This window comes from Choloepus didactylus, chromosome 16 (genome assembly GCF_015220235.1).
Source record: "Choloepus didactylus isolate mChoDid1 chromosome 16, mChoDid1.pri, whole genome shotgun sequence".
In the NCBI taxonomy this organism is placed as follows: domain Eukaryota; kingdom Metazoa; phylum Chordata; class Mammalia; order Pilosa; family Megalonychidae; genus Choloepus; species Choloepus didactylus.
Window position 1 is genome coordinate 48,089,657 of NC_051322.1, and position 27,654 is coordinate 48,117,310.

Sequence of the window (27,654 nt, forward strand, 5' to 3'; positions counted from 1 at the left end):
ATGCTTAGTATAGGGTACAACCTCTGGAGGCTGTAGGCAGGCAAGGCCTTAACCTCTCTATGTTTATATTGTTAAAGTGTTGTTTTGGTTTGTTAAAGCTGCTGGAATGCAGTATACCAGAAATGGACTGGCTTTTTCAATGGGGACTTATTAGGTTGCAGATATACAGTTCTAAAGCCATGAAAGTGTCCAAATTAAGGCATCAAGAGGTAGATATCTTCTCTGAGGAAAGGCCGATGGCATCCAGGGTTCCTGTGTCACATGGTGATGTCTGCTGGCCCTTCTCTCCCAGCTTTTGATTTCAAAATGGCTGTCTCTCCAAAGTGTCTCTGGATGGTTTCTCTGTAAGTGTCTCTGAGCTCTCTCCAAAATGTCTCTGCCTTTTATCCTGTCATAGAGGGCTCCAGCAAGGGGATTAAGACGCACCTTGAATGGACTGGGTCACACCTCCATGGAAACAACCTAATCAGAAGTTCTGCCCCCACAAAATTGGATTAAAAGAACATAGGCTTTTCTGAGATACATAACAGATCCAAACCAGCAGAAGTGTCATCATGCTTAAAGTGATTTGAGGATGTAGTTGTCTGTTCTTTTTTATTTTATGAACTTAGTTCTTAGCAACATTATATCACTCATAGTAGATGTTTCTCACATTATCCTTTGCAGTGGGTCTGTTATTCCCATTTCACATGTAGAAAACAAGCAGGAGAGTGGTACCTGGCTATTCCATAGCAGAGGTGGGATGGGGACATAGAACAGAGAGAGATGTGTGGGAAGGGGCTGAAGGGTGTTTATAGTACACAGCAACAGGAGCAGTTGACCTTTCATGGACCTCGTGGACATCTGAGTCCCACCAGTGAAATCTGTAAGCATGCCAAGAAGACAGTATTCACTTCTGACTTTCTCACTTGGGTGAAAAGATTACAGGCTGCTAGTTTATTGTATGTGTGTGATTGTTCTATTTTAGTCTCCTTGGTTTTATTCCAGACCTTCTATCTGCTATTTTTCTTGCATCTAGAAAGATAAATAAATATTGAAATGGAAGAAAATATTCTCTCTCTTTTTATTGAATTAATGGAAAAATATTGCAGACATTGGTCCATTGGGTAATTTGTAGATTGGTTTCTCTGTTATTAGACCTGAAAGAGGGAGTTAGATGGGATAGAAAGTTTTCCATATTCATTTTGAATGTATCCACATTGTTCAGGTAAGCTTCTTTAATTAGGTTGCTCTTGTCCCCAAAAAATCTAATATATTTGCATATATTTAGCCATATTCATTCATTCATTCATTCATTCATTCATTCCTTCCATCCATCCAATCAACATCTATCCATCCATCCCTTATCTATCTGTATCTTTCTGTCTTTCTACCTAGGTTTAGAATGATCTGAGTCATTTGGTCAAGTTCATAGTTTCTCGCTGATGGATTCTGGCAGGTGAAACCCCCACATTTATTGAGCCAGGCTGTCTTATCCCTTATTTTATCAATTTCTGTGAAAACTTGAAAAAACGTATTCAAATTTAACATGATTTAAGTTTGGCAAATAGTGATCTTTTATCTATAATTTCTAATATAATTTTGTCCACTAAAATACATTTTTAATTAAAAACATTTTTTGGTTTTAGTTTTATTTTTGTTTTATGCACATATATAAAATAAATTTCAACCGTGTCTTGCTTCCCTTTGATAGTTATTCCATGTCTCAGATTCCTTATTTAGGAAATGGGCCTTTGTGTGTAAGACTGAGTGAAGTGACTTTCTTTCTTGTCACTTTTTGCCTCAGAAAATTGTACTAATAATTTATCTGCATACTAGAGCTGTAACTAACCACAGTACCAATTTAATTGATGACGTCTTTCAGTCAATATCCATAAACTGCTTTTTTAAAAAAAGAGTTTAGAAAGAAAGGATGGCTTTTTATTTAAGAAGTTGCACCATGCTTATCAGAGACATTTTATACTTCTGTTAGATACTACATCTTTTTAGACCTGTCTATAAAAATTTGGTATTCTGATTTCCTTTAAAGTTTTTAAATGTTTATTTCCAGTATTTTAATATGTAGTCCTTTCATGTTGAACTTTTTAATTGTACCTTTTTGAAATCATAAAGATAAGCCTTTGTCTGGCAGCTGCCTTCATGCAACCCACCTGGAAGAGTAAAATATTTCAGGTGTTATTTAGCATCTGCATTTTTCTTATTTAACCCTCTGTTGTGTGTACAGAGAGTAGTAAAATTCACTGGTTTTGTGTGTGGATGCTGGAAGCATCATTAGATTTCCAACAATGGCATATGCCTGAGTCTTAAGTGTTTTTTTTGTTTTGTTTCTTTTGTTTTATTTTGTTTAAGGTTATACAGGAGTTTTGGAAATCTGCTTAATGTGAATTCTTAAAACTGTCAAATATATTATTCAATTTTTTTCTTAAGTAGATTTCTGGATATAACATCTACAGCAGTGAATAATGTTTTAAAATTTTATTATTTAATATTTTATGTTTGTTTTGTCACATAATAAAGTTCAAGGGAAGCTAAACCCAATTTGAAACAAATGACAGTGAGAATCAATTAAGTTTGACCTGTGGCTCAGTTTATCCTCTTGAAACAAAATTGTGTTTAACAGATGAAAATGATCTATATTGTAAGTTGAGCTATTAGGCAAAGTACATCAGTGCACACTACTAGAGCATTTTCTCTGGACTAGGAAACTATATTGTGTGCCTAAACCAGGCTGTTGGGGGAAAGGGAACTAATTGAGGAAGAAAACACAAAGTCATATTTTTTAAGAGCTTACTATCTACGTGATACTGTACTAAGTCCTTTATATTTATTCTTATTCAATAATCTCAACTTCCCTAAATATTTCTACTATCATTTTAAATTGTGAGAATACTGAGGCTCAGGGAAGTTAATTTGCCCATGGTCATATAGTTAATAAATAATAGAATGGCAATTCAGAACTAAATCTGGCTCCAAATCCTGTGTTATTTCTGAGATCCCACACTGCCTTCTACCCACTATGTGTAATCATCATATATTCATTTACTTATTGGAAGCTAAGGGTGGGGTGGGCCACAGTGGGAGAGTAGGGGTAGGGAAAATTTTGCAGACTCGCCTGGTGATTTGGCCTTTTCCTGCTCTCCCTTCTCAAGGAGCTTGTGCCTGGAGGAGCCTGAGATGATTGTCTGCTTATGTGATTCTCTCCATTGCTGTCATTCCCTTGTATGCCTTTTGTGGTGTGAAGTTCTCCTCACACAACGTGATAAGTACACACATCGTGCAAACCAAATACATCCTCTTACATTCACTGTCTAACACTGAAGGAAAAACTGGATGTGTCAGACGTATTGTGATAAGAGTGTCTATATACTGTAGATCAGTGGATGTTCAAAGTGTAATTTCCCTGTGTGAACCTGAGCTTCCTCATTCACCTGCATGAAATGTGATTTCATGGGATGTGCCAGGCACTGTGCTGGGAGATATATTATTATTTTGAATGATGTAAAAATACTAGTACTGCAGTTACTCACCTGTTTTTCTAAAAAAAAAAACAAACCATTTGGCATAGAATTCTTATCTTTTAAATGCTAGCTATAGTTCAGTATTTCAGAGCATAACATTCTTAAGTAGATGTACTTCTGTATCATACAGCAGGAATCTATTACATAAAATCCCTGGTAAATCTGTTGAAAAAAGAGTCTTTTGTCCAGGGGTCATTTGAAAAGAGGTAATAGTATATTTCTGGTCCTCTTTTTTTTTTTTAACATCTTTCTCTTTTCTTTTAAACATTCCTTTTGGCTTAGATTTCAACATGAAGTTCTTTGGCTCCTTTACCATTTAATGCTTTGTTTCAATTAATCTCTGTTTCCTTCTTTTCTTATTGGTCTTTCACAGTAAACCATTATGTACACCTAAAAACAAAACAGCTCTTTTCACTTGCTTAGAACCCAAGATTTTTGGCTTTTAATAAAATATTTGCGCCTCTGAATAAAGTTTTCATCCAAAAAGGAGGTCTTAAGACAATGTAGAGTTTTTAATGTTTATTTAGGATAAGAAGAGTTCAGTAGAAGATTCTTGAAAAAATAGAGTTTTCTAAATAAAATAGACTTTTCTAAATACTTGGCTTTCCTTGAGGGGCTTAAATGTTGACTAAGACTTGAATGCTTAATTTATGTATCTACACTTATTTGGTGAATGCTGATTAATTTCTAACCAAAATTACTCTTTAGGAATGCATTTACCACATACCTACTCTATGCGCAGGAGTCTGATGGAATGCAAACTGCAGAAAAAGAGACACTGGCCTACGAGCTGATGACCTAGTCGGGGGGATGAGAGGGCTTCTGGTTGTGCCCTGTGTATGCAATTGAAAGTAACGATAGGTGCCAAGGTGCCATGCGGGGGGGTTGGGGGGTTGGGTCTAGATATCCTAGATATTTCCTTAGCATTTACTTTATCTTTTCTTTCTAAACTTTTGATACTTTTAATCCATAAAGGAACTGGAAATCACTCTTAGATTAGAGAACATGCTAACAGCGGATATTTAGTTTAATTTAATCAGAATATTTTTCAAGCATAAAGCTATCCTGGCAGCCACAAGTGAAAAAATCTCCCTGACTTCATTGGCTTTATTATTATAGATTCTACTCCAACTAATAAAGTTGCTTTCCTCTAAATTCTTGCAGATATTCAGAAAACAGGGATCTCCTGATAGTGGGCTGCACCAGAATCTCTGTGCTGCAGGTTCATGGCCAAATTGAGTTGAGAGGAGTTGAGAGCTGGTTACTGTATCTTTAGTCTTAGAAATGGTCAAATGGCATTAGCCCACTGTAGTCTCTGGAGTGACTTTTCTGTGGTACTCACTGTGTGATATCACTTAATTCTGACATTAAATTCTCCGGTTGATAGTAAATTCTAGCCAGGAAACTCATTTCATTGATATTCCTCATTTTTTGCTCATTAATTTAAAAACGCATATAGTTTTTGCCTCTGTATTGATAGTGATCAAAAGTGAGGGGATTCTCTGCCCAGTACACTCAAATGACCAATTCCTGAGACACTGGCGTTTCAAAGAGAGAAAGAGTTTATGGCTAGATGCAAAGCAGGAGATAAGACAGCCTATCAGCCTAAAAGTCTGCTTCCCAACTGTAGTAACTCTGATGGTTTTGTAGTACCAAAATATGGGCAGGTTTTAGGATAATGAGCACAATGGCTCCAGATGATGAGGTTAGAGATGATCTACTTATTGAGCATGCACAGATTGATTTTTTATGCTTAGTAATAAAAAGGCAGCTCCAGTGCATGTCAGGTAGGCCAATTTTGGTTAGATCCAGCTTTGTCGAGCAAGATAGTTTTGGAATTGTGGTGGGTTAGTTCTGGGCTGACTCAAGACCTTTCATTAATAAACATTAGGGGCTGTCTTTAGTGATCATAAGACTAAAGCTGAAAACAGGATAAAGGAGTACAAGTGAGAGTCAGCCACAAGGTTTTTATATTTACTAGATAAAGGCTATATATTTATACAGTCATTATTAGAGATCAGCACAGCTGGATGACAGTTCAGAAATTTCAGATATTTCCCTCTGGCCACTCTAATACATGAGAAAGTAAAAAGAAATATCTATATAATGATTCAGTAATCATAATCATTTGTTAAATCCTAGCTTCTAGGTTACAGTATTAGGGATACTTGATATCACTCAATTTAGAGCCATGCCCCTGACATAGTTTCAGAAATAACCTAGAGCCAGAGCTTATAATATGTATGAATTTTTTCAAATTCTGAATTAACAACTCTTATCCATTATTAGATTCAATTAAATAGTTATTAAATGTGAGAATATTTTTGGTGATTTTAGGGAAATAGTCATGTTTTTATGAAGTAAACAAGCTGGTAAACGTAATGCATCCTCTGCTATCACAAACTAGTTAGAAAGCTTGAAAGAATATATCATAAGCATAATGTTGATGAATGCTATTTCCTGTAAACCCTGTGGAGTTATTTTGAAGTAAAAAACATTAGATACTGACACTGTTCACATTTTGCAACTAGGAGCCAGGTTTAAAGTGTACTTTCTTAGCAAGGCACTTTTAATAAAACTGGTAAAAAAAAAAACAAACAAAACCTGTAGTTTTCTGTTTTGCAGTTAGTTCATATATTTTGACTGAATAACGCAGGCATCTCGGTTCTTCATATTTCAGTGCCCCTGTATGTCAATTTAGGCTTATGTTTGGCTGCAAGTCACAGAGACCCAAAGACAAAGTTTAGGTAGGAGATGGAATGATCTTGTATATACAAAATCCTAAGAAGCTCACACAAAAAAACTATTAGTACTTATAAACAAGTTCAGCAAGGTTGCAGGATACAAGGTCAATATACAAAGATCAATTGTATTTCTATACACTAGCAATGAACATGCTGAAAATGAAATTAAGAAAACAATCTCATTTATAGAATTTCCATTTACAAAAGAAATGCAGGACTCATACCCTGAAAACTACAAACTATTATTGAAAGAAATTAATTAAATAAATTAAATAAAGAATTAAATTAAATAAATTAAATAAAGAAATTAAAGAATACCCAAATAAATGGAAAGACATCTTGTATTCATGGATTGGATGATTTAATATTGTTAATATGGCAGTACTCCCCAAAGTGATCTACAGATTCATCACAGTCACTGTCAAACTACCAGTTTGCATTCTGCAGAAACTGGCAAGCTGAACCTAAAATTCATATGGAAATGTAAAAGTCCCAAAATAGCCAAAACAATCTTGAAAAAGAACAATGTTGGAGGACTCACATTTCCCAGTTTCAAAACTTACTACAAAGCTCCAGTAATCAAAACAATGTGGTACTCCCATAAGGATAGAGATATAGATCAGTGGAATACTATTGAAAGACCAGAAATAAATGCTGATATTTTTAGTTAGTTGATTTTCAACAAGGGTGCCAAGACAATTCAAGGCTGGGTGTTCTGGTTTGCTAATGCTGCTGCTATGCAAAATACCAGAAATGGGTTGGCTTTTTTAAAAGGGGTTTATTTGGTTGGAAAATTACAGTGCTAAGGCCATAAAAGTATCCAAACTAAAGCATTCACAAGAGGGTACATTAACTGGAGAAAGGCTGATGGCGTCCAGAAAACCTCAGTTAGCTGAGAAGGCATGTGGCTGGTGTCTGTTGATCCCGGGTTGTGTGCCACTCCTCTCTCAGCTCTGGTGCATTCTTGGTTCTTCCTCTGTAAGTGCCTGGGGGTCATGTCATAGCATATCCCAGGGCAAACTCGGGGCTTCATCTCTTAACAAACGTCCTTCTGTCTATATCTCCAAGTGACAGCATCAGCAAGCATCTGGGCCTGTGTGGCTCTTTTTAAACTAATCAGGACCCACTGAATGGGCAGGGCCACACCTGCATGGAAATAATTCAATCAGTTATCACCTACAGTTGGGTGAGTCACATCTCCATAGAAACACTCAATCAAAAGGTTCCAACCTAATCAACACTAATACATCTGCCCCCACAAGGTTGCATTAAAGAACATGGCTTTTTCTGGGGGGCATAATATCCCCAAACCAGCACAGTGGAGCAATAGTCTTTTCAGTAGTTCATACTGAAACAGCTGGATATCCACACGCAAAAGAATGGATTTGGACCTCTACTTCATACCATCCACAAAAATTAAAAAGGGACTCAAATTTATATGTAAGAGCTAAATTATGAAACTCTACAAAACTAGAAAACACAGGCATAAATCTTCATGACCTTGGGATAGGCAATGGTTTCTTAGTTATAAAACCAGAAGTGCAAACAACAAAAGAAAAAATAAACCAGGATTTCATAAAAATTAAAAACTTTTGTGCTTCAAATGACATCTTCAAGAAACTGAAAAGATAATCCATAGAATGGAGAAAATATTTATAATTTGTATATCTGATAAGGGACTTGTATACCAAATATATAAAGAGCTATTACAACTCAACTATAAAAAGACAATCCAATTTAAAGAGGGGCAAAGGATTTGAATGAATGTATCTCCAAAGAAGATATACAGATGACCAATAAGTACATGAAAAGATGCTCATCATCAGTAGTCATCAGGGGAATGCAAATCAAAACAATGAGATACCACTTCACACTCAACTAGGATGTCAATAATTTAAAAGACAGGCAAGACATCATGACAGGTGAACTTGCTGCCCTCCCCCCTACGTGGGACCCGACTCCCAGGGTTGTAAATCTCCCTGGCAATGCAGAATATGACTCCCGGGGATGAATATGGACCCGGCATCGTGGGACTGAGAGTATCTTCTTGACCAAAAGGGGAATGCAAAATGAGACGAAATAGTTTCAGTGGCTGAGAGATTTCAAGTGGAGTTGAGAGGTCACTCTGGTGGACATTCTTACTCACTATATAGATAACACCTCTTAGGTTTTAATGTATTGGAATAGCTAGAAGTAAATGCCTGAAACTACCAAACTCCAACCCAGCAGTCTGGACTCCTGAAGACAATTATATAATAATGTAGATTACAAGGGGTGACAGTGTGATTGTGAAGACCTTGTGGATCACAGCCCCTTTATCTAGTGTATGGATGAGTAGAAAAATGGGGATAAGAACTAAAGACAAATGGGGTGGGATAGGAGGGATGATTTGGGTGTTCTTTTTTCACTTTTATTTTTTATTCTTGTTCTGGTTCTTTCTGATGTAAGGAAAATGTTCAGAGATAGATTGTGGTGATGAACGTATAACTATGTTATCATGCTGTGGACAGTGAATTGTATACCATGGATGATTGTATGGTGTGTGAATATATTTCAATAAAACTGAATTTAATAAAAAAAATTAAAAAAAAAAAGGCAAGAACAAATTTTCATTATAAAATATTCTTCATTCATATTTCTAACAAACATTTATTAAAATTTAAATTATATCTTTTATACACAAAGCAGTGTGGGAGTGGGCAAAAATATAAATGAGACTTGGGCCCTGCATTTAAGAAGTTGTAAGAGAAAAGCAGTGATTTGAGTTTTAGTTGAGTTATAGGTTTTCTTTCCACATGAAAAGGATTGTAAGGTCAATTAAGCACATAATTAGTACGTAACTAAAATTAAGCAATACCATTTATTACCAAGGGGGAAGTGTAACTCTAATGTCATCATTTGACCAGCTTTGCTTTTTACATTGGTAAAATAAAACAATACACAGTTGTTAAATTTGATTTGTAATAAGTGGAAACACAGAAATCATAATTTATTAATTTACTCGTTGTTGATTATGTCCATAGCTGAAAAAAACAGTAACAAGTTCATTTCATCTCATTCTCATTATACATGTATTAACAAATCAAATTATTTCAATAGAGCTTTATCTGTCAGCCCACAAATACTTGAGTATCTACCCTAGACAGGGCTCTGCTCAGGTTCTGCGAAAACCAAGGTTATCAGGGATAAAAGCATATTTTAAAAAGAAAGAATAAGTCAGCGATTTAAGATCATATATATTTGCTGTGCACAGTGGAAAGTCATGCATTCTGGATCTGAAAGGCTTAAAAACACGTGTCTTCTATAGAGGCACAAATAATAAAAATCAGAGGCATTTTAATTTACTGCCTGCTAAATCACATCATAAAGAAAATTATGTAAAAACCACACGTAATCTTTTTCTTTGTTTTTTAACTTGGGTTTGTGATATGGGAAAAGCAAAACAAACATGGGTGTGTGTCTGTTTTGTTTTCTGGATTCATCCCAAACTTAATAGCAAAATTAGCAGTAAGCTAACAGATAAATCAAAACACTATAAATCATAATTATAAGTCTCCACCTGAGTACACTTGTACTTCACTTTCATGTTTTTAGAGGGAAATAATCAGTTCATAGACTCTTGAATTCTATAAGAAATGCTCCATAACTAAAATTGATTCAGACCCATCCTAAGTAATTCATACACAAAAGCACTACAGTTATGCAATAACTCATACATTCAATTCTAATGCTAATTGTAATGAATTAATGAGAGTTCAGACAAGGCTAAAATAGTTACAAGCAGTATTAAAAACATAAGATTCAATGTCTTGGGGGAAAATCTTCTAAATAAAGATAAATGTATTGTATTAGAATATTAAAAAACAAAACAACCCTCAGGCTGGAAATCTGGGCTGCTCCATTGCTGCGGACACTGGCTAAAATGGTTTAGAGAGGATCTCATCCAACAGCATTTATTACCCTGAATGTCTTGGTTCCTTAACCCCCAAAGCCATGTGTCTCAAACGTGATCACTGTATGGACAAGTTTTAAAAAGGATGAATGCTTGTAACTCCCACAGTGTTTAATTGTTTTTGTTATAATGTCATTTAAATATGTATAAATATAAACAATCGACCAAAGATCCTTGTGCACATAGCTCTAAAACAAATTTATAAATTAAATGTAGAATATAAACAAAGCTACAAAGTCAGTGTATTTAAATGAATTAGAATTAGGGATCAGGGCAATCTTCCATGAAGTAGTATTTCAGCTAGACTTTCAAGAATGAGAGATTAGGATCTGAGTAAATAGGGATAGGGAGATATTGAAAGGGCCCAGATGCACACCAGTGCAACATACATGCGGAAGTGGGATTGGTTCCTTTGAGCTCTCGTATAGGGTGCAGGGGAGATAAAGTTCCCTCTGGAGCTAGATCATGGGGGTCTTGAATATCAGGCCAGGGATTTAAGGCCTCATTTATATGAAGCATTGAAGGCATTTGAGCAAAGGAATAAGATGAGCAGTGCTGTGTTTTTTAAAAGATTTATTTGGTAGCAATATATAAATCAATTAGAAGAATAAAAAACTGGAGACCAAAAACCTACCTAAGAGGTCAGCTCCACAAGGGCAGGTACTTGGTCCACTGCTATTTCAACAAATCCTAGGACATAGTTGGTCCTCAATAAGTGTTTGTTGAATGATAGTAGGATGCCTGAGTGAATGGCAGGGAGGCATCCAGGTAGAAATACACAGAAAGCAGTTAGAAGTCCAGAATAGGAGCTTGGAATGGAAGTTAGCAACTTGTAGTATGGGTTTTGGAGTTGTCTGTAACTAATTGAATGCTTGAAAAGTGTATAAGATTATAAAGGAGAGAGGAAGGGGCAACAGGCGAAGTGAGGAAACTTAACTCCTGCAGTAACATCTACTGTGAAGAGAGCAAAACAAGGTAACTAGGGGAGATCAGCAAGGTGAATCAGGAGAACGCATTGGCCCAGAAACCAAGGCTGCAGAAAGGAGAGTTATTTGTACATGTCCAGATTATAAATATGTATTTTAAATTTTGAAATTGATTTTTTAAGCAGATTTTCTTTGATGGTTTCATGGGTTGTGGTTACACTAGTGTTAAAACTGATTTTCCAAAGGATGCAGCCCTTAATATTGAGGGGTCAAGGTTGAACCAGGCAAGTAAAGTACATCCCTGAAGCATGCTAGATGTGGGGAAATTTCAGGATGGCATAAATGTATTTTGGAATTTAACACACAGTTCTTTTAAGACTTCTTGTAACATCACTGAGCTAAATTTGTACATTTTAGTAAGCTACACATTATTATATCACAAAAAGTGTTTATGGATTCATTTAACATAGTATCTCTACTAAAGACCTACCCCAGGATATTTTAAATGATTATGTTGAGTTTTATTTCTTGATAGTTTCTGTGAAACTCTTATTTTACCTAAAGCAGGCACACGGTTACTAAAAAAAAAAAGTGTAAGTTGAAAATAGGCATTGGTTTCTTACTACTTTATGTAGGCTTTGAAAATCGTTCAGAATCCTCTTGCTAGTGTTTACTACATCAGCTAGCAGTAGGAGTTAACATTAAATTTTCATTTTGATTAACTTGACTGCAATTATTTCTTGGCTGCTGCTTCAGAGCCCACGATGGAATAAAATTAAAACAGTTTTTATCATATAACCATTTAGTTGCAGAAAACTACATTTTTCTTTTTTCCCTAAATGACCGTGTGTTTTACCTCTGAGTTCCCCACATATACCCCATGGCTCCAGTTTCTACCCCCTCCAATCCATCTTTTATATAGTATTTCCACATTAATTTTCCTAAAGCAGAGCTTTGAGCATTTTCTTATCCAGAATCCTTCAGTGTCTCCTCATTGCCTTTTCTCATCTAAACCCAGCTTAGATGGAGAGGAAGGACCAGCTCAAATGCTATATATTCCCTTTAACAGTTTTCTTCTCTGCTGTGCATTCCCACTCTAGACTCTCTATTCGTCTTCTATAGACAGCACTGTTCATATCCTACCTTCTATAAAATTATGTATGAATACATCTCACCAAGAACATCGACTTCTTGAATGCAGTAGCCAAGTCTTAGTTATATTTTTGCCCACCCCCACTGCCTTGCATATAAAAGATAGTGTTTCAACTCCAATAAATGCTCGTTAGATAAATGAATGAGGAATATTTAAAAATTATGAACTCATAAACTGCCTCCCTCTCACAGATATTCCTAATCTTCTTACCCTTTATTTTTCTTATTCCCATACTACTTTTACCTTCTACTTAATTCTTACTTTAATTTTTCACTTGTCTGTCTCCTCCCTGTTACATAGTAAGTTCTATAGAGCACACATCTTTGCTTTATTCTCTGATGTATCCTAAGTGTTCAGAACAGTCAGTGCTAGCTGTGTTGGTTGAATGAATGAATGAAATGGGAAGCGAAAGGCCAGCCTCTCCCTGTTTCTTGGATTACTGTAAGTGGTTTTCAAGGTACAGGAGGGTGAGATGTTAGAAGATGAGAGAGATATAGAAAGATCTGGGGTCCAGTCAGTTCCTGGCACTACTAGCTTTGTGGCTTTCAGCAAGTTTCTTGACTGCTCTGAGGTTCATTTCCTCAGCTGTACAAAGGTAATACCACCTAAATACAATGTGTGTATAAGGTTTAAATTTTAGAATGTATAAAACATCCCATAAAACTGAAAGCTAATGTTTCCTGATCTCTCCTAATATGCTAAACTTGGTGCCTATCGCTGTCAGTTTGTCTTCATAGCCACTCTGTTACCTCCACTTGCAGAAAGGAGAGGGTGGTTCTTGCTCAAGACCACACAGTGGTGGGTGGCCAAGAGTTGGCTGAGACCAGGTCTGCTGGACTCCAAAGCCCCTGCTTGTAGCCCCTCGGTTGCACTGTGGACCTGCCCTTTCCACCCTCCTGCCCCACCTGACTGGGGGCTGTATGATTTCCCCTTTGGAGCAGCAGTTCTAGATCCTTTTTCCTGCCCTAACGTATTTGAAGGATGCAAAGGACTCTAGAGTACTGTGACCCCTGGGAGGGGTCCATGAAAAGATAGGGAAGGGCAGGGGAGTTTAGTTTGAAAAAGCTCTTCACCCCCTTTTCACCTTGCCTCTTCCCCCTCCCACTGCTAGGGATGCATCAAGGTCTGCTTTTTTTTCTTTTTTTCCTCCCAGCCCCCTACAAAATAAATCTTTTGCTTTCCTGCAACAAAGATAAGGCATCCAACTGCATTGACTGTTTTAAAGATACTTGTGTTATTGGTTTGGAAACAAATTAGATGGTTTATGGTTGTGATAACCAAATTGATCATTTCAGCCTCTTAGTTTGTTTATTGAAAAAGTACTGAAACTTTCAAGAATTTTTGAGGGATCTGTAAATGCCACTTCAAAATACAGTCAAATCACTAATAACTTATCATAATATAATAAACATCAAAAAAGGGAAGACTGATTGTTTTCGATAAAGAAATTAAGCCTTTTCAGATATCTTCTTTGAGCATTTAAAATTACTAAACTGGGATTAGTGGAATGGATTTCTCTTTTGAAATAACTTACCAGTTCAAATGCTAAAAAGGTACTTCAGAACATAAGAAAATGAAAAATAATTTCATTTGTATGCTTCAAAGCTTTATTATTTTTAATTGATTGGGAGGTTTGGTAGGAGGCCAAACAGAACTGACAAAACATACAAGTATGTAAAAGAAACTGTAAGGCTTAATTTCAAATACTTTTTAACAGAGAGATGAAATTAGTATTTATCTTTGGCAGTTATAGTGTGTTGATTAAAAGCATAAGCTCTGGAATCAGTCAGACCTAGGTTTGAATCCCCACTTTTCTGCTTGTTAAGTCTGTAAGCTTAGACAAGTTACTTAACACTCTAAACCTTGATCTATCTTACCTGCAAAGAAGGAAAAATTCCTACCCACTAAAGTTTTCTCATTACATGAAAAAATAAATGAAAAGCATCTAATACATGCTTAATCCATTGTTATACTCAATAAATGGCTGTATTATTATCATTGAAGTATGATCATCTAGCTATAATGAGGTACTTGAAAATCTGCTTCCAGATAAGTGGAATACATTTTATGGGATCCTGTGTAGATTGTCAACTTGGTATGAATACATATTTTATTGCTAATTCAAAGGTAAATTTTATTTCATTTTGGGATGAACTATCAACTTCTGCATTAGTGAACTTTTAACTAATGGAATTTTGTTGTAGGGTATGGAGTAAGTAGGTACTAATTCTAAGTTTTATGTAAAATTCTGTTTTCCAGGAGAATGCATAGAAGGGCTGCGAGAAAATGACTATCTTCTGATTCATTCATGCCGCCAGTGGACAACGATCACTGCCCACAGCTTGGAAGAGGGGCACTATGTCATTGGGCCAAAGATAGAGATTCCAGTACATTATGCAGGTAAGACTCTTCTTAAGGTGCAAGAAAAGGCAGAGAGAAGTGTGCTATTTTTTTCCCTCCACGATGACAAAATAGAAATTGTCTCAAGCATAGAATAAATTAGAAAAAGAAGAATCAAGACACTTTGAGTGTGGTTATTTTATTGACTAGCAAAAGCCTAGATTAGTTAATCATAGGTAATTCTAATTAATGCTTGTGGTTAAACTCAAATTATTATGTATTTATAATATTTATAAATATTTTATAATTACATTTGTATATTTTTAATATTTTTAAGATGAAAATTCCACAGACGTAATGAATGTCTCTGTAATCTTAATATTACAAATCAGTACATGTAGCCACTTCAAATGGCTGTGTACAGCTTGTTTTTGTGAAGGATTTTGCTCATAAAAGACTCTCTGAATGGGCATTGTGGATTAGTTTTAAACATATTGAATTGAAAGTTTGGATACCTGGCTGTATCCCTCTTTTCAACTAGGCCTTTCTAGCGTAGGCAGCTGAGATGACTTTGCTGCCTCTGGTTTCCTTCTTTCGTTAAATAAGGATCATACTTGCCTTCTCAGTTCACTTTGAACTCCATTCATTTCAACAGTCTTTCGACTAATGCCAATTCTAGCCTATTTTTCCAAACATACCTTCTCTACTCTCAAGAGTGAACCTTCCACTCTAGCTAGTCGTCTCACTGTTTCCTGCACACACCGGGCACTTTTTCATTTATGCCATCTCACTGTTGAGTGATTCTCACCAGGTGCTTCTCAGATCCTGCCATTACCTCAAGAGGGAGCAGGCCACCCCTGCTGGCCCAGCCTGGTCCCCTGGCACACATCCTCAGTCTTTGCTCAGCTGCCTTTTCCTTTGTATCCACATCTCTTCACTCTCCAGTTGGACTATCCACTCCTTAGTAGGAAAGGCCAATTCTAAACCATCTCTGTGAATCCTTCAGCTTTGTACATAAAAAATAAAATTCTTTGCAGCTGTGCATACTCACTCTAGGCGGTGGTTGTCAAACTTGGCAACCCATCAGAATCACTTCTGGAGCTTTAAAAATAACTGTTGCCTGGGATCCACACCCAGAAGTCCTAGATTAATTGGTCTGGAATGGGGGCTGGGCATCAGAATTTTAAAAGCTCCCCCAGTGGTTTCAATATGTGGTCAAAGTTGGGAACACATCTTTCTAGTGTGGACATCCACAGTGTCAGATGGTTAGAAGGTGTGTAATATTTCAACCAAACACCTACAAGTACTTGTAAATGTCTTAGTGTTTTGAACATATTTTAATTAAAAGTCATTCAGCTTTCACTGGGAAGAAAGTATGCTCAGCAGTTTATGTCTGCAAGGAAGATGATGGTACACTTAACTGGGAAACCAGACATCATGTTGCAAGTGATACATATTTTTTTTTAAAAAAAGTGAAATTGAGCTTCTAAGGCTAGAAGGAAACTTGGCACTAAGATTACACAACTTTACAAAAAATGAGAGAAAATATGTTAAAGGGAGAAAACCGTGAAACAGGACCAAACACTTTATGAGATCAGTTGCTGTTAGGCAAAATAGAATGAATGTTCGTGAGTGTCAGTCTGAATGTACTAAGCAGTCTTCCTAAATTGCTTCAGCAGGAAAGGTAGGAGTTTTGAGGTACAAATAGATATAAGTTGATCATTTTGTTTTGGGCTTCACATTTTAAGATAACACCAAGAAACTTGCTTTACAAATAAAGACCAATTTAGTGACTTACTAGTTTCAAAAAATAATCCTGTAGATTAACAGGTAAACAAGAAGGCAATGCATTTTTATTACAGTGTAAAATTCAGACTCGTGATTCCTGATAAGATCATTTCAGAAGTTTTAGTGGGATATATTTTGTTTCTAAGGATATATTTGTTAGCCCTTGGAAGAAAGAGCATAAAGTATATTGTGGAGACCAAAAGTGCCATTTATGTCTCTCTAGGTTGTTTGTGATTTAACTTTAATTAATAGAGGAAACTCTTTATCATGCATATTTTGCTAATTTATCAGAATCTTATCTGGGTTGAAATTTATCTCTTGGTCTTTGAGGGAAATTAATAAACAATTAATAATATAAATAAGTTTAACATAGTGATAAGCCCACCAGTGGAGGCATTGGAATTCTGTTTGCCCCATGTTGGTGGTGTTAATTTTGATAACTTGGTTAAGGCGATGCTTCTTTTCCCTGCCGTATAATCAACATTTTCTTTTGTGACTAATAGGAAATTGAGAAGAGATGCTTTGAGACTCTATAAGTCATCTGTTTCTTCTCTAACGCTTCCTGGCCAATCTGCCCAAATTGAGTAGCCATTTATGATTTCTGTCTGATTCAGTTTTTGCTAGGAAAATGGTGCTTTGCTAACTTACCTCCACCGATTCCTTCTTAGAAGTGTTGCCATCTTATTGTAAGGAAGATCTTCTCCTTCTTTCCCATTTATTTATTTACTTACCTATTACTAGCAGTGAAGATTTATGAATTCTGATTTTATGCAAGGATTATTTTACTGTCTTTTTAAATTTTGATGCTCAAATTGTCCCATATTTAGGTCCAAGCTGGCATAGATGTCTGTAACATGTCCCCTTTATTTTTTTCAAGCATGCCCTTATTTTCTGGCACAGGTGGCCATTCTTTTCAGTCAGTAGATTGTTTCTGGTCAGCAAGTGCTGTACTGTCCTGCTCCAGATAATGCCCCTCACTTTGTGGTCTCTGCAAGTGGTGTGCCTTGGAGTTGTGCAGTGCACAACCTAGGCAGCTATACGCAGCTCTACGTGCACATACTCTGGAAGTTAGTAAAACTCAGCTTTTTAAAGAAATCACAATTCAGAGTGTCTCCTCCATATTTTGTATCAGAGATATTAATGAAATTCCTCATGTGAAAAGAAAGAATTTCATAAAACTGGAAAACAAATGTGACTTAAGTTCTTATCAGAACTGCACTCTGAAATGGGGGTAATAAGAATCTCCTTATTCTGAATTCTAACATGATTAGTTGTGCTCTGGGGAAAAAAATCTTTCCTTATTCTGGAAGAGTAAGCGTTCAATTTTAGATAAAAGAAGTTTTCTCGGTATAACAAATAATTGATTCCAAGAGAAAGAATGTGTTCAGTCAGCATCACCTATTTCGCTAACAGTGCAGAAACTACTTGAAAAAATTGGCATAATGTTTAGAAAAGTGATTACTGCCTTCCCATAAGCTTTATTCAAAATGTATTACAGAGGCGGGGCAAGATGGCAGACTGGTGAGCTGTAAGTTTTAGTTACTCCTCCAGGAAAGTAGGTAAAAAGCCAGGAACTGCGTGGACTGGACACCACAGAGCAATCTGTCTTTGGGCATACTTCATACAACACTCATGAAAACGTGGAACTGCTGAGATCAGCGAAGTCTGTGGGTTTTTGCGGCCAGGGGACCCGCGCCCCTCCCTGCCAGGCTCAGTCCCGGGGGAGGAGGGGCTGTCAGCTCCGGGAAGGAGCAGGGAGAACTGCAGTGGCTGCTCTTATCGAAAACTCATTCTACTGATTCAAACTCCAACCATAGATAGACTGAGACCAGACACCAGAGACTCTGAGAGCAGCCAGCCCAGCAGAGAGGAGACAGGCATAGAAAAAAAACAACACGAAAAACTCCAAAATAAAAGCAGAGGATTTTTGGAGTTCTGGTGAACACAGAAAGGGGAAGGGCGGAGCTCAGGCCTTGAGGCGCATATGCAAATCCCGAAGCAAAGCTGATCTCTCTGCCCTGTGGACCTTTCCTTAATGGCCCTGGTTGCTTTGTCTATTAGCATTTCAATAACCCATTAGATCTCTGAGGAGGGCCGTTTTTTTTTTCTTTTTTTTTTTAAATCCTTTTTGCTTTTTCTAAAACAATTACTCTAAGAAGCTCAATACAGAAAGCTTCAAAGAATTGCAATTTGGGCACGTCAAGTCAAGAGCAGAACTAAGAGAGCTCTGAGACAAAAGGCAATAATCCAGTGGCTGAGAAAATTCACTAAACAACACAACTTCCCAAGAAAAGGGGGGTGTCCGCTCACAGCCACCATCCTGGTGGACAGGAAACACTCCTGCCCATCGCCAGCCCCATAGCCCAGAGCTGCCCCAGACAACCCAGTGTGACAGAAGTGCTTCAAATAACAGGCACACACCACAAAACTGGGCGTGGACATTAGCCTTCCCTGCATCCTCAGCTGAATGTCCCAGAGCTGGGAAGGTGGAGCAGTGTGAATTAACAAAGCCCCATTCAGCCATCATTTGAGCAGACTGGGAGCCTCCCTACACAGCCCAGCAGCCCAGAACTGCCCTGGGGGGACGGCACTCACCTGTGACATAGCACAGTCATCCCTCAACAGAGGACCAGGGGTGCACAGCCTGGAAGAGGGGCCCACTTGCAAGTCTCAGGAGCCATACGCCAATACCAAAGACTTGTGGGTCAGTGGCAGAGACAAACTGTGGCAGGACTGAACTGAAGGATTAGACTATTGCAGCAGCTTTAAAACTCTAGGATCATCAGGGAGATTTGATTGTTAGGGCCACCACCCCTCCCCAACTGCCCAGAAACACGCCCCACATACAGGGCAGGCAACACCAACTACACACGCAAGCTTGGTACACCAGTTGGGCCCCACAAGACTCACTCCCCCACTCACCAAAAGGCTAAGCAGGGGAGATCTGGCTTGTGGAGAACAGGTGGCTCGTGGATGCCACCTGCTGGTTAGTTAGAGAAAGTGTACTCCACGAAGCTGTAGATCTGATAAATTAGAGATAAGGACTTCAATAGGTCTACAAACCCTAAAAGAACCCTATCAAGTTCAGCAAATGCCACGAGGCCAAAAACAACAGAAAATTATAAAGCATATGAAAAAACCAGACAATATGGATAACCCAAGCCCAAGCACCCAAATCAAAAGACCAGAAGAGACACAGCACCTAGAGCAGCTACTCAAAGAACTAAAGATGAACAATGAGACCATAGTACGGGATATGAAGGAAATCAAGAAGACCCTAGAAGAGCATAAAGAAGACATTGCAAGACTAAATAAAAAAATGGATGATCTTATGGAAATTAAAGAAACTGTTGACCAAATTAAAAAGATTCTGGACACTCATAGTACAAGACTAGAGGAAGTTGAACAACGAATCAGTGACCTGGAAGATGACAGAATGGAAAATGAAAGCATAAAAGAAAGAATGGGGAAAAAAATTGAAAAACTCGAAATGGACCTCAGGGATATGATAGATAATATGAAACGTCCGAATATAAGACTCATTGGTGTCCCAGAAGGGGAAGAAAAGGGTAAAGATCTAGGAAGAGTATTCAAAGAAATTGTTGGGGAAAACTTCCCAAATCTTCTAAACAACATAAATACACAAATCATAAATGCTCAGCGAACTCCAAATAGAATAAATCCAAATAAACCCACTCCGAGACATATGCTGATCACACTGTCAAACATAGAAGAGAAGGAGCAAGTTCTGAAAGCAGCAAGAGAAAAGCAATTCACCACATACAAAGGAAACAGCATAAGACTAAGTAGTGACTACTCAGCAGCCACCATGGAGGCAAGAAGGCAGTGGCACGATATATTTAAAATTCTGAGTGAGAGGAATTTCCAGCCAAGAATACTTTATCCAGCAAAGCTCTCCTTCAAATTTGAGGGAGAGCTTAAATTTTTCACAGACAAAGAAATGCTGAGAGAATTTGCTAACAAGAGACCTGCCCTACTGGAGATACTAAAGGGAGCTCTACAGACAGAGAAACAAAGACAGGACAGAGAGACTTGGAGAAAGGTTCAGTACTAAAGAGATTCGGTATGGGTACAATAAAGGATATTAATAGAGAGAGGGAAAAATATGGCAAACATAATCCATAGGATAAGATGGCCGATTCAAGAAATGCCTTCACGGTTTTAATGTTGAATGTAAATGGATTAAACTCCCCAATTAAAAGATATAGATTCGCAGAATGGATCAAAAAAAATGAACCATCAATATGTTGCATACAAGAGACTCATCTTAGACACAGGGACACAAAGAAACTGAAAGTGAAAGGATGGAAAAAAATATTTCATGCAAGCTACAGCCAAAAGAAAGCAGGTGTAGCAATATTAATCTCAGATAAAATAGACTTCAAATGCAGGGGTGTTTTGAGAGACAAAGAAGGCCACTACATACTAATAAAAGGGGCAATTCAGCAAGAAGAAATAACAATCGTAAATGTCTATGCACCCAATCAAGGTGCCACAAAATACATGAGAGAAACACTGGCAAAACTAAAGGAAGCAATTGATGTTTCCACAATAATTGTGGGAGACTTCAACACATCACTCTCTCCTATAGATAGATCAACCAGACAGAAGACCAATAAGGAAATTGAAAACCTAAACAATCTGAGAAATGAATTAGATTTAACAGACATCTACAGGACATTACATCCCAAATCACCAGGATACACATACTTTTCTAGTGCTCACGGAACTTTCTCCAGAATAGATCATATGCTGGGACATAAAACAAGCCTCAATAAATTTAAAAAGATTGAAATTATTCAAAGCACATTCTCTGACCACAATGGAATACAATTAGAAGTCAATAACCATCAGAGACTTAGAAAATTCACAAATACCTGGAGGTTAAACAACACACTCCTAAACAATCAGTGGGTTAAAGAAGAAATAGCAAGAGAAATTGCTAAATATATAGAGACGAATGAAAATGAGAACACAACATACCAAAACCTATGGGATGCAGCAAAAGCAGTGCTAAGGGGGAAATTTATAGCACTAAACGCATATATTAAAAAGGAAGAAAGAGCCAAAATCAAAGAACTAATGGATCAACTGAAGAAGCTAGAAAATGAACAGCAAACCAATCCTAAACCAAGTAGAAGAAAAGAAATAACAAGGATTAAAGCAGAAATAAATGACATAGAGAACAAAAAAACAATAGAGAGGATAAATATCACCAAAAGTTGGTTCTTTGAGAAGATCAACAAGATTGACAAGCCCCTAGCTAGACTGACAAAATCAAAAAGAGAGAAGACCCATATAAACAAAATAATGAATGAAAAAGGTGACATAACTGCAGATCCTGAAGAAATTAAAAAAATTATAAGAGGATATTATGAACAACTGTATGGCAACAAACTGGATAATGTAGAAGAAATGGACAATTTCCTGGAAACATATGAGCAACCTAGACTGACCAGAGAAGAAATAGAAGACCTCAACCAACCCATCACAAGCAAAGAGATCCAATCAGTCATCAAAAATCTTCCCACAAATAAATGCCCAGGGCCAGATGGCTTCACAGGGGAATTCTACCAAACTTTCCAGAAAGAACTGACACCAATCTTACTCAAACTCTTTCAAAACATTGAAAAAAATGGAACACTACCTAACTCATTTTATGAAGCTAACATCAATCTAATACCAAAACCAGGCAAAGATGCTACAAAAAAGGAAAACTACCGGCCAATCTCCCTAATGAATATAGATGCAAAAATCCTCAACAAAATACTTGCAAATCGAATCCAAAGACACATTAAAAAAATCATACACCATGACCAAGTGGGGTTCATTCCAGGCATGCAAGGATGGTTCAACATAAGAAAAACAATCAATGTATTACAACACATTAAAAACTCGAAAGGGAAAAATCAATTGATCATCTCAATAGATGCTGAAAAAGCATTTGACAAAATCCAACATCCCTTTTTGATAAAAACACTTCAAAAGGTAGGAGTTGAAGGAAACTTCCTGAACATGATAAAGAGCATATATGAAAAACCCACAGCCAGCATAGTACTCAATGGTGAGAGACTGAAAGCCTTCCCTCTAAGATCAGGAACAAGACAAGGATGCCCGCTGTCACCACTGTTATTCAACATTGTGCTGGAAGTGCTAGCCAGGGCAATCCGGCAAGACAAAGAAATAAAAGGCATCCAAATTGGAAAAGAAGAAGTAAAACTGTCATTGTTTGCAGATGATATGATCTTATATCTAGAAAACCCTGAGAAATCAACGATACACCTACTAGAGCTAATAAACAAATTTAGCAAAGTAGCGGGATACAAGGTTAATGCACATAAGTCAGTAATGTTTCTATATGCTAGAAATGAACAAACTGAAGAGACACTCAAGAAAAAGATACCATTTTCAATAGCAGCTAAAAAAATCAAGTACCTAGGAATAAACTTAACCAAAGATATAAAAGACCTATACAAAGAAAACTACATAACTCTACTAAAAGAAATAGAATGGAACCTTAAAAGATGGAAAAATATTCCATGTTCATGGATAGGAAGGCTAAATGTCATTAAGATGTCAATTCTACCCAAACTCATCTACAGATTCAATGCAATCCCAATCAAAATTCCAACAACCTACTTTGCAGACTTGGAAAAGCTAGTTATCAAATTTATTTGGAAAGGGAAGATGCCTCGAATTGCTAAAGACACTCTAAAAAAGAAAAACGAAGTGGGAGGACTTACACTCCCTGACTTTGAAGCTTATTATAAAGCCACAGTTGCCAAAACAGCATGGTACTGGCACAAAGATAGACATATAGATCAATGGAATCGAATTGAGAATTCAGAGATAGACCCTCAGATCTATGGCCGACTGATCTTTGATAAGGCCCCCAAAGTCACCGAACTGAGCCATAATGGTCTTTTCAACAAATGGGGCTGGGAGAGTTGGATATCCATATCCAAAAGAATGAAAGAGGACCCCTACCTCACCCCCTACACAAAAATTAACTCAAAATGGACCAAAGATCTCAATATAAAAGAAAGTACCATTAAACTCCTAGAAGATAATGTAGGAAAACATCTTCAAGACCTTGTATTAGGAGGCCACTTCCTAGACTTTACACCCAAAGCACAAGCAACAAAAGAGAAAATAGATAAATGGGAACTCCTCAAGCTTAGAAGTTTCTGCACCTCAAAGGAATTTCTCAAAAAGGTAAAGAGGCAGCCAACTCAATGGGAAAAAATTTTTGGAAACCATGTATCTGACAAAAGACTGATATCTTGCATATACAAAGGAATCCTACAACTCAATGACAATAGTACAGACAGCCCAATTATAAAATGGGCAAAAGATATGAAAAGACAGTTCTCTGAAGAGGAAATACAAATGGCCAAGAAACACATGAAAAAATGTTCAGCTTCACTAGCTATTAGAGAGATGCAAATGAAGACCACAATGAGATACCATCTAACACCGGTTAGAATGGCTGCCATTAAACAAACAGGAAACTACAAATGTTGGAGGGGATGTGGAGAAATTGGAACTCTTATTCATTGTTGGTGGGACTGTATAATGGTTCAGCCACTCTGGAAGTCAGTCTGGCAGTTCCTTAGAAAACTAGATATAGAGCTACCATTCGATCCAGCAATTGCACTTCTCGGTATATACCCGGAAGATCGGAAAGCAGTGACACGAACAGATATCTGCACGCCAATGTTCATAGCAGCATTATTCACAATTGCCAAGAGATGGAAACAACCCAAATGTCCTTCAACAGATGAGTGGATAAATAAAATGTGGTATATACACACGATGGAATACTACGCGGCAGTAAGAAGGAACGATCTGGTGAAACATATGACAACATGGATGAACCTTGAAGACATAATGCTGAGCGAAATAAGCCAGGCACAAAAAGAGAAATATTATATGCTACCACTAATGTGAACTTTGAAAAATGTAAAACAAATGGTTTATAATGTAGAATGTAGGGGAACTAGCAGTAGAGAGCAATTAAGGAAGGGGGAACAATAATCCAAGAAGAACAGATAAGCTATTTAACGTTCTGGGGATGCCCAGAAATGACTATGGTCTGTTAATTTCTGATGGATGTAGTAGGAACAAGTTCACTGAAATGTTGCTATATTATGTAACTTTCTTGGGGTAAAGTAGGAACATGTTGGAAGTTAAGCAGTTATCTTAGGTTAGTTGTCTTTTTCTTACTCCCTTGTTATGGTCTCTTTGAAATGTTCTTTTATAGTATGTTTGTTTTCTTTTTAACTTTTTTTTTCATACAGTTGATTTAAAAAAGAAGGGAAAGTTAAAAAAAAAAAAAGAAAAGAAAAAAGACAAACAAGGAAAAAAAAAAAAAAGATGTAGTGCCCCCTTGAGGAGCCTGTGGAGAATGCAGGGGTATTCGCCTACCCCACCTCCATGGTTGCTAACATGACCACAGACATAGGGGACTGGTGGTTTGATGGGTTGAGCCCTCTACCATAAGTTTTACCCTTGGGAAGACGGTTGCTGCAAAGGAGAGGCTAGGCCTCCCTGTATTTGTGCCTAAGAGTCTCCTCCTGAATGCCTCTTTGTTGCTCAGATGTGGCCCTCTCTCTCTGGCTAAGCCAACTTGAAAGGTGAAATCACTGCCCTCCCCCCTACGTGGGATCAGACACCCAGGGAAGTGAATCTCCCTGGCAACGTGGAATATGACTCCCGGGGAGGAATGTAGACCCGGCATCGTGTGATGGAGAACATCTTCTTGACCAAAAGGGGGATGTGAAAGGAAATGAAATAAGCTTCAGTGGCAGAGAGATTCCAAAACGAGCCGAGAGATCACTCTGGTGGGTACTCTTACGCACACTTTAGACAACCTTTTTTAGGTTCTAAAGAATTGGGGTAGCTGGTGGTGGATACCTGAAACTATTAAACTACAACCCAGAACCCATGAATCTCGAAGACAGTTGTATAAAAATGTAGCTTATGAGGGGTGACAGTGGGATTGGGAATGCCATAAGGACCAAACTCCACTTTGTCTAGTTTATGGATGGATGTGTAGAAAAGTAGGGGAAGGAAACAGACAGACAAAGGTACCCAGTGTTCTTTTTTACTTCAATTGCTCTTTTTCACTCTAATTATTATTCTTGTTATTTTTGTGTGTGTGCTAATGAAGGTGTCAGGGATTGATTTAGGTGATGAATGTACAACTATGTAATGGTACTGTAAACAATCGAAAGTACAATTTGTTTTGTATGACTGCGTGGTATGTGAATATATCTCAATAAAATGATGATTAAAAAAAAAAAAACAAAAAAAACTAAAGGACAAATGGGGTGGGATGGGGGGGATGGTTTGGGTGTTCTTTTTTCACTTTTATTTTTTATTCTTGTTCTGGTTCTTTCTGATGTAAGGAAAATGTTCAGAGATAGATTGTAGTGATGAACGTATAACTATGTGATCATACTGTGGACAGTTGATTGTATACCATGGATGATTGTATGGTGTGTGACTGTATTTCAATAAAACTGAATTTAAAAAAAAAAAAAAAAAAAAAAAACAAACATAAAAAAAAAAATCAAAAAAAAAAATGTATTACAAATAAATTTTATCTCAATTTTCAAACTTACTGCTATCATAAGGGCAGCAATTTCCAAGAAACATACAGTAAAGAACTCAGAATTTTTTTTTTTTTTTTTATTTTGCATTCTGCCTATTCAGAACATCCAAGCTACTGTCTGGCACTTTTTCAGACATTGCTAACTCATCCTTCACTCTCAACCCCCTCTTTTACTCTTAACTTATTAAACAAAAAAAATTTATTTTAAAAATTAAAGGAAGCAAACCTAGTGCAAATTTCCATGGATGAATGATTTTCATTTTACAATTCACATATCCATTAAATTCCTTTGTCTGTACAGCTCAGGTGGGTTAGTCAGACACACCCATGTTGGTCCCCCATAAGCTCATGCTTCAGGGTCCCTCTCTCATACTGGCCCCCGTCAGGGCCTTAACTTAATTTTGTATTCATAATTTGATTTTTTTTCTTTAAAAGTAGTATAAACTCCAGTTCCCTCCAAAACATGGATTTGCCCTTGCCACTGGAATATCATTAACTGCCTGAGCTCCACGTTTCTGATCTATAAAATGGAGATTTACCTTAGAAAATGTTGTGAAGATTCTGAGTTCCAACTTGTTTAAATGACTCAGCACCATGCTTGACCCATGATGGGCACTAAATAAATGTTAGCTCCCCATTATCACCTATATCATGAAAAATCACATTAAAAAACACCAACCAACAGACCCTCTATAGAAACAAAGCTTTGATCAGAATGTGGGGTGTCTGTGTGTCTGTGATTCTACCAATTTGGGAAATAATGGAATTCTGACCGGGTTTATGAATGCTTGCTATCATCATGAATGAACAAATTGCTACTTTGAACATAAGCATCTGAGATAAACCCCAGCCACGTTTGGCTTCTGTTTTTAAATTGTCAACCTCCTGCAAATCTGGTGAGAATCTATAACAAGCTAAAATGAACTCAGTACTTTCCCATCTATGTGTAATATGTACAGAAATAAGTGACAATTGAGCACAGTGTTGGTAAAAATTTTTTTATAAAGTCTGCAAAGCCCTTATTCAGCAAACACCTGGATTTATATCTGCAGTGCCTGTTTTTAAAAATGTGGGATGTGCAATGTCTGTCTCCTAGGCAAAATTATAGTAATGTGGCATCTAACATAACCTTGAATTGTAATTACTGAACAAAAGAAAGTGTTCAAACAAGCTAATTTTATTCTCCTGGGTTGCAGGTTTTATTAGCATGAATCATCATTCATTTACAAAAGTAACTACTAGTGTTGAACAAAACTTTTGAGTACTTTCTGCATTGCATGGGATAAAATGTATGTGATAAAATGGAAAATAATAATCAAACTTTCTTTTAAAAAGTCCTACAAATTAATATATCATGCCAATGAACATTATGTCAGCTGGTTTTGCCACTAATAAATAATAGACATCTAACAAATAACCATTTTTTCATAGTTAATTTTTTTAGGTCACAGTTAACAAATAACTAAAGTTTACTTTGTGCTTACAATTTCCAAATCACTGTGTTAAATAAGCATTTTATGTTTATTTCTTCACTTAACTTTCACAACCAACGTATATGGTGGGTTACATTATGATGCATTCCATAAGGACAGAAAC

At 37.0% G+C, this 27,654-nt stretch overlaps 1 protein-coding gene across 2 annotated transcripts in view; it reads left to right on the plus strand.

The window, feature by feature from the left end:
- The window catches only part of GAREM1 (GRB2 associated regulator of MAPK1 subtype 1), a 230,306-nt gene that overhangs the window by 62,685 nt on the left and 139,967 nt on the right, over window positions 1–27,654 (plus strand). For both annotated transcript variants that reach the window (XM_037806369.1, XM_037806370.1), the window contains exon 2: window positions 14,553–14,693. In XM_037806369.1, the coding sequence (XP_037662297.1) occupies window positions 14,553–14,693 (141 nt within the window). The remainder of the gene's footprint in view (window positions 1–14,552; window positions 14,694–27,654) is intronic.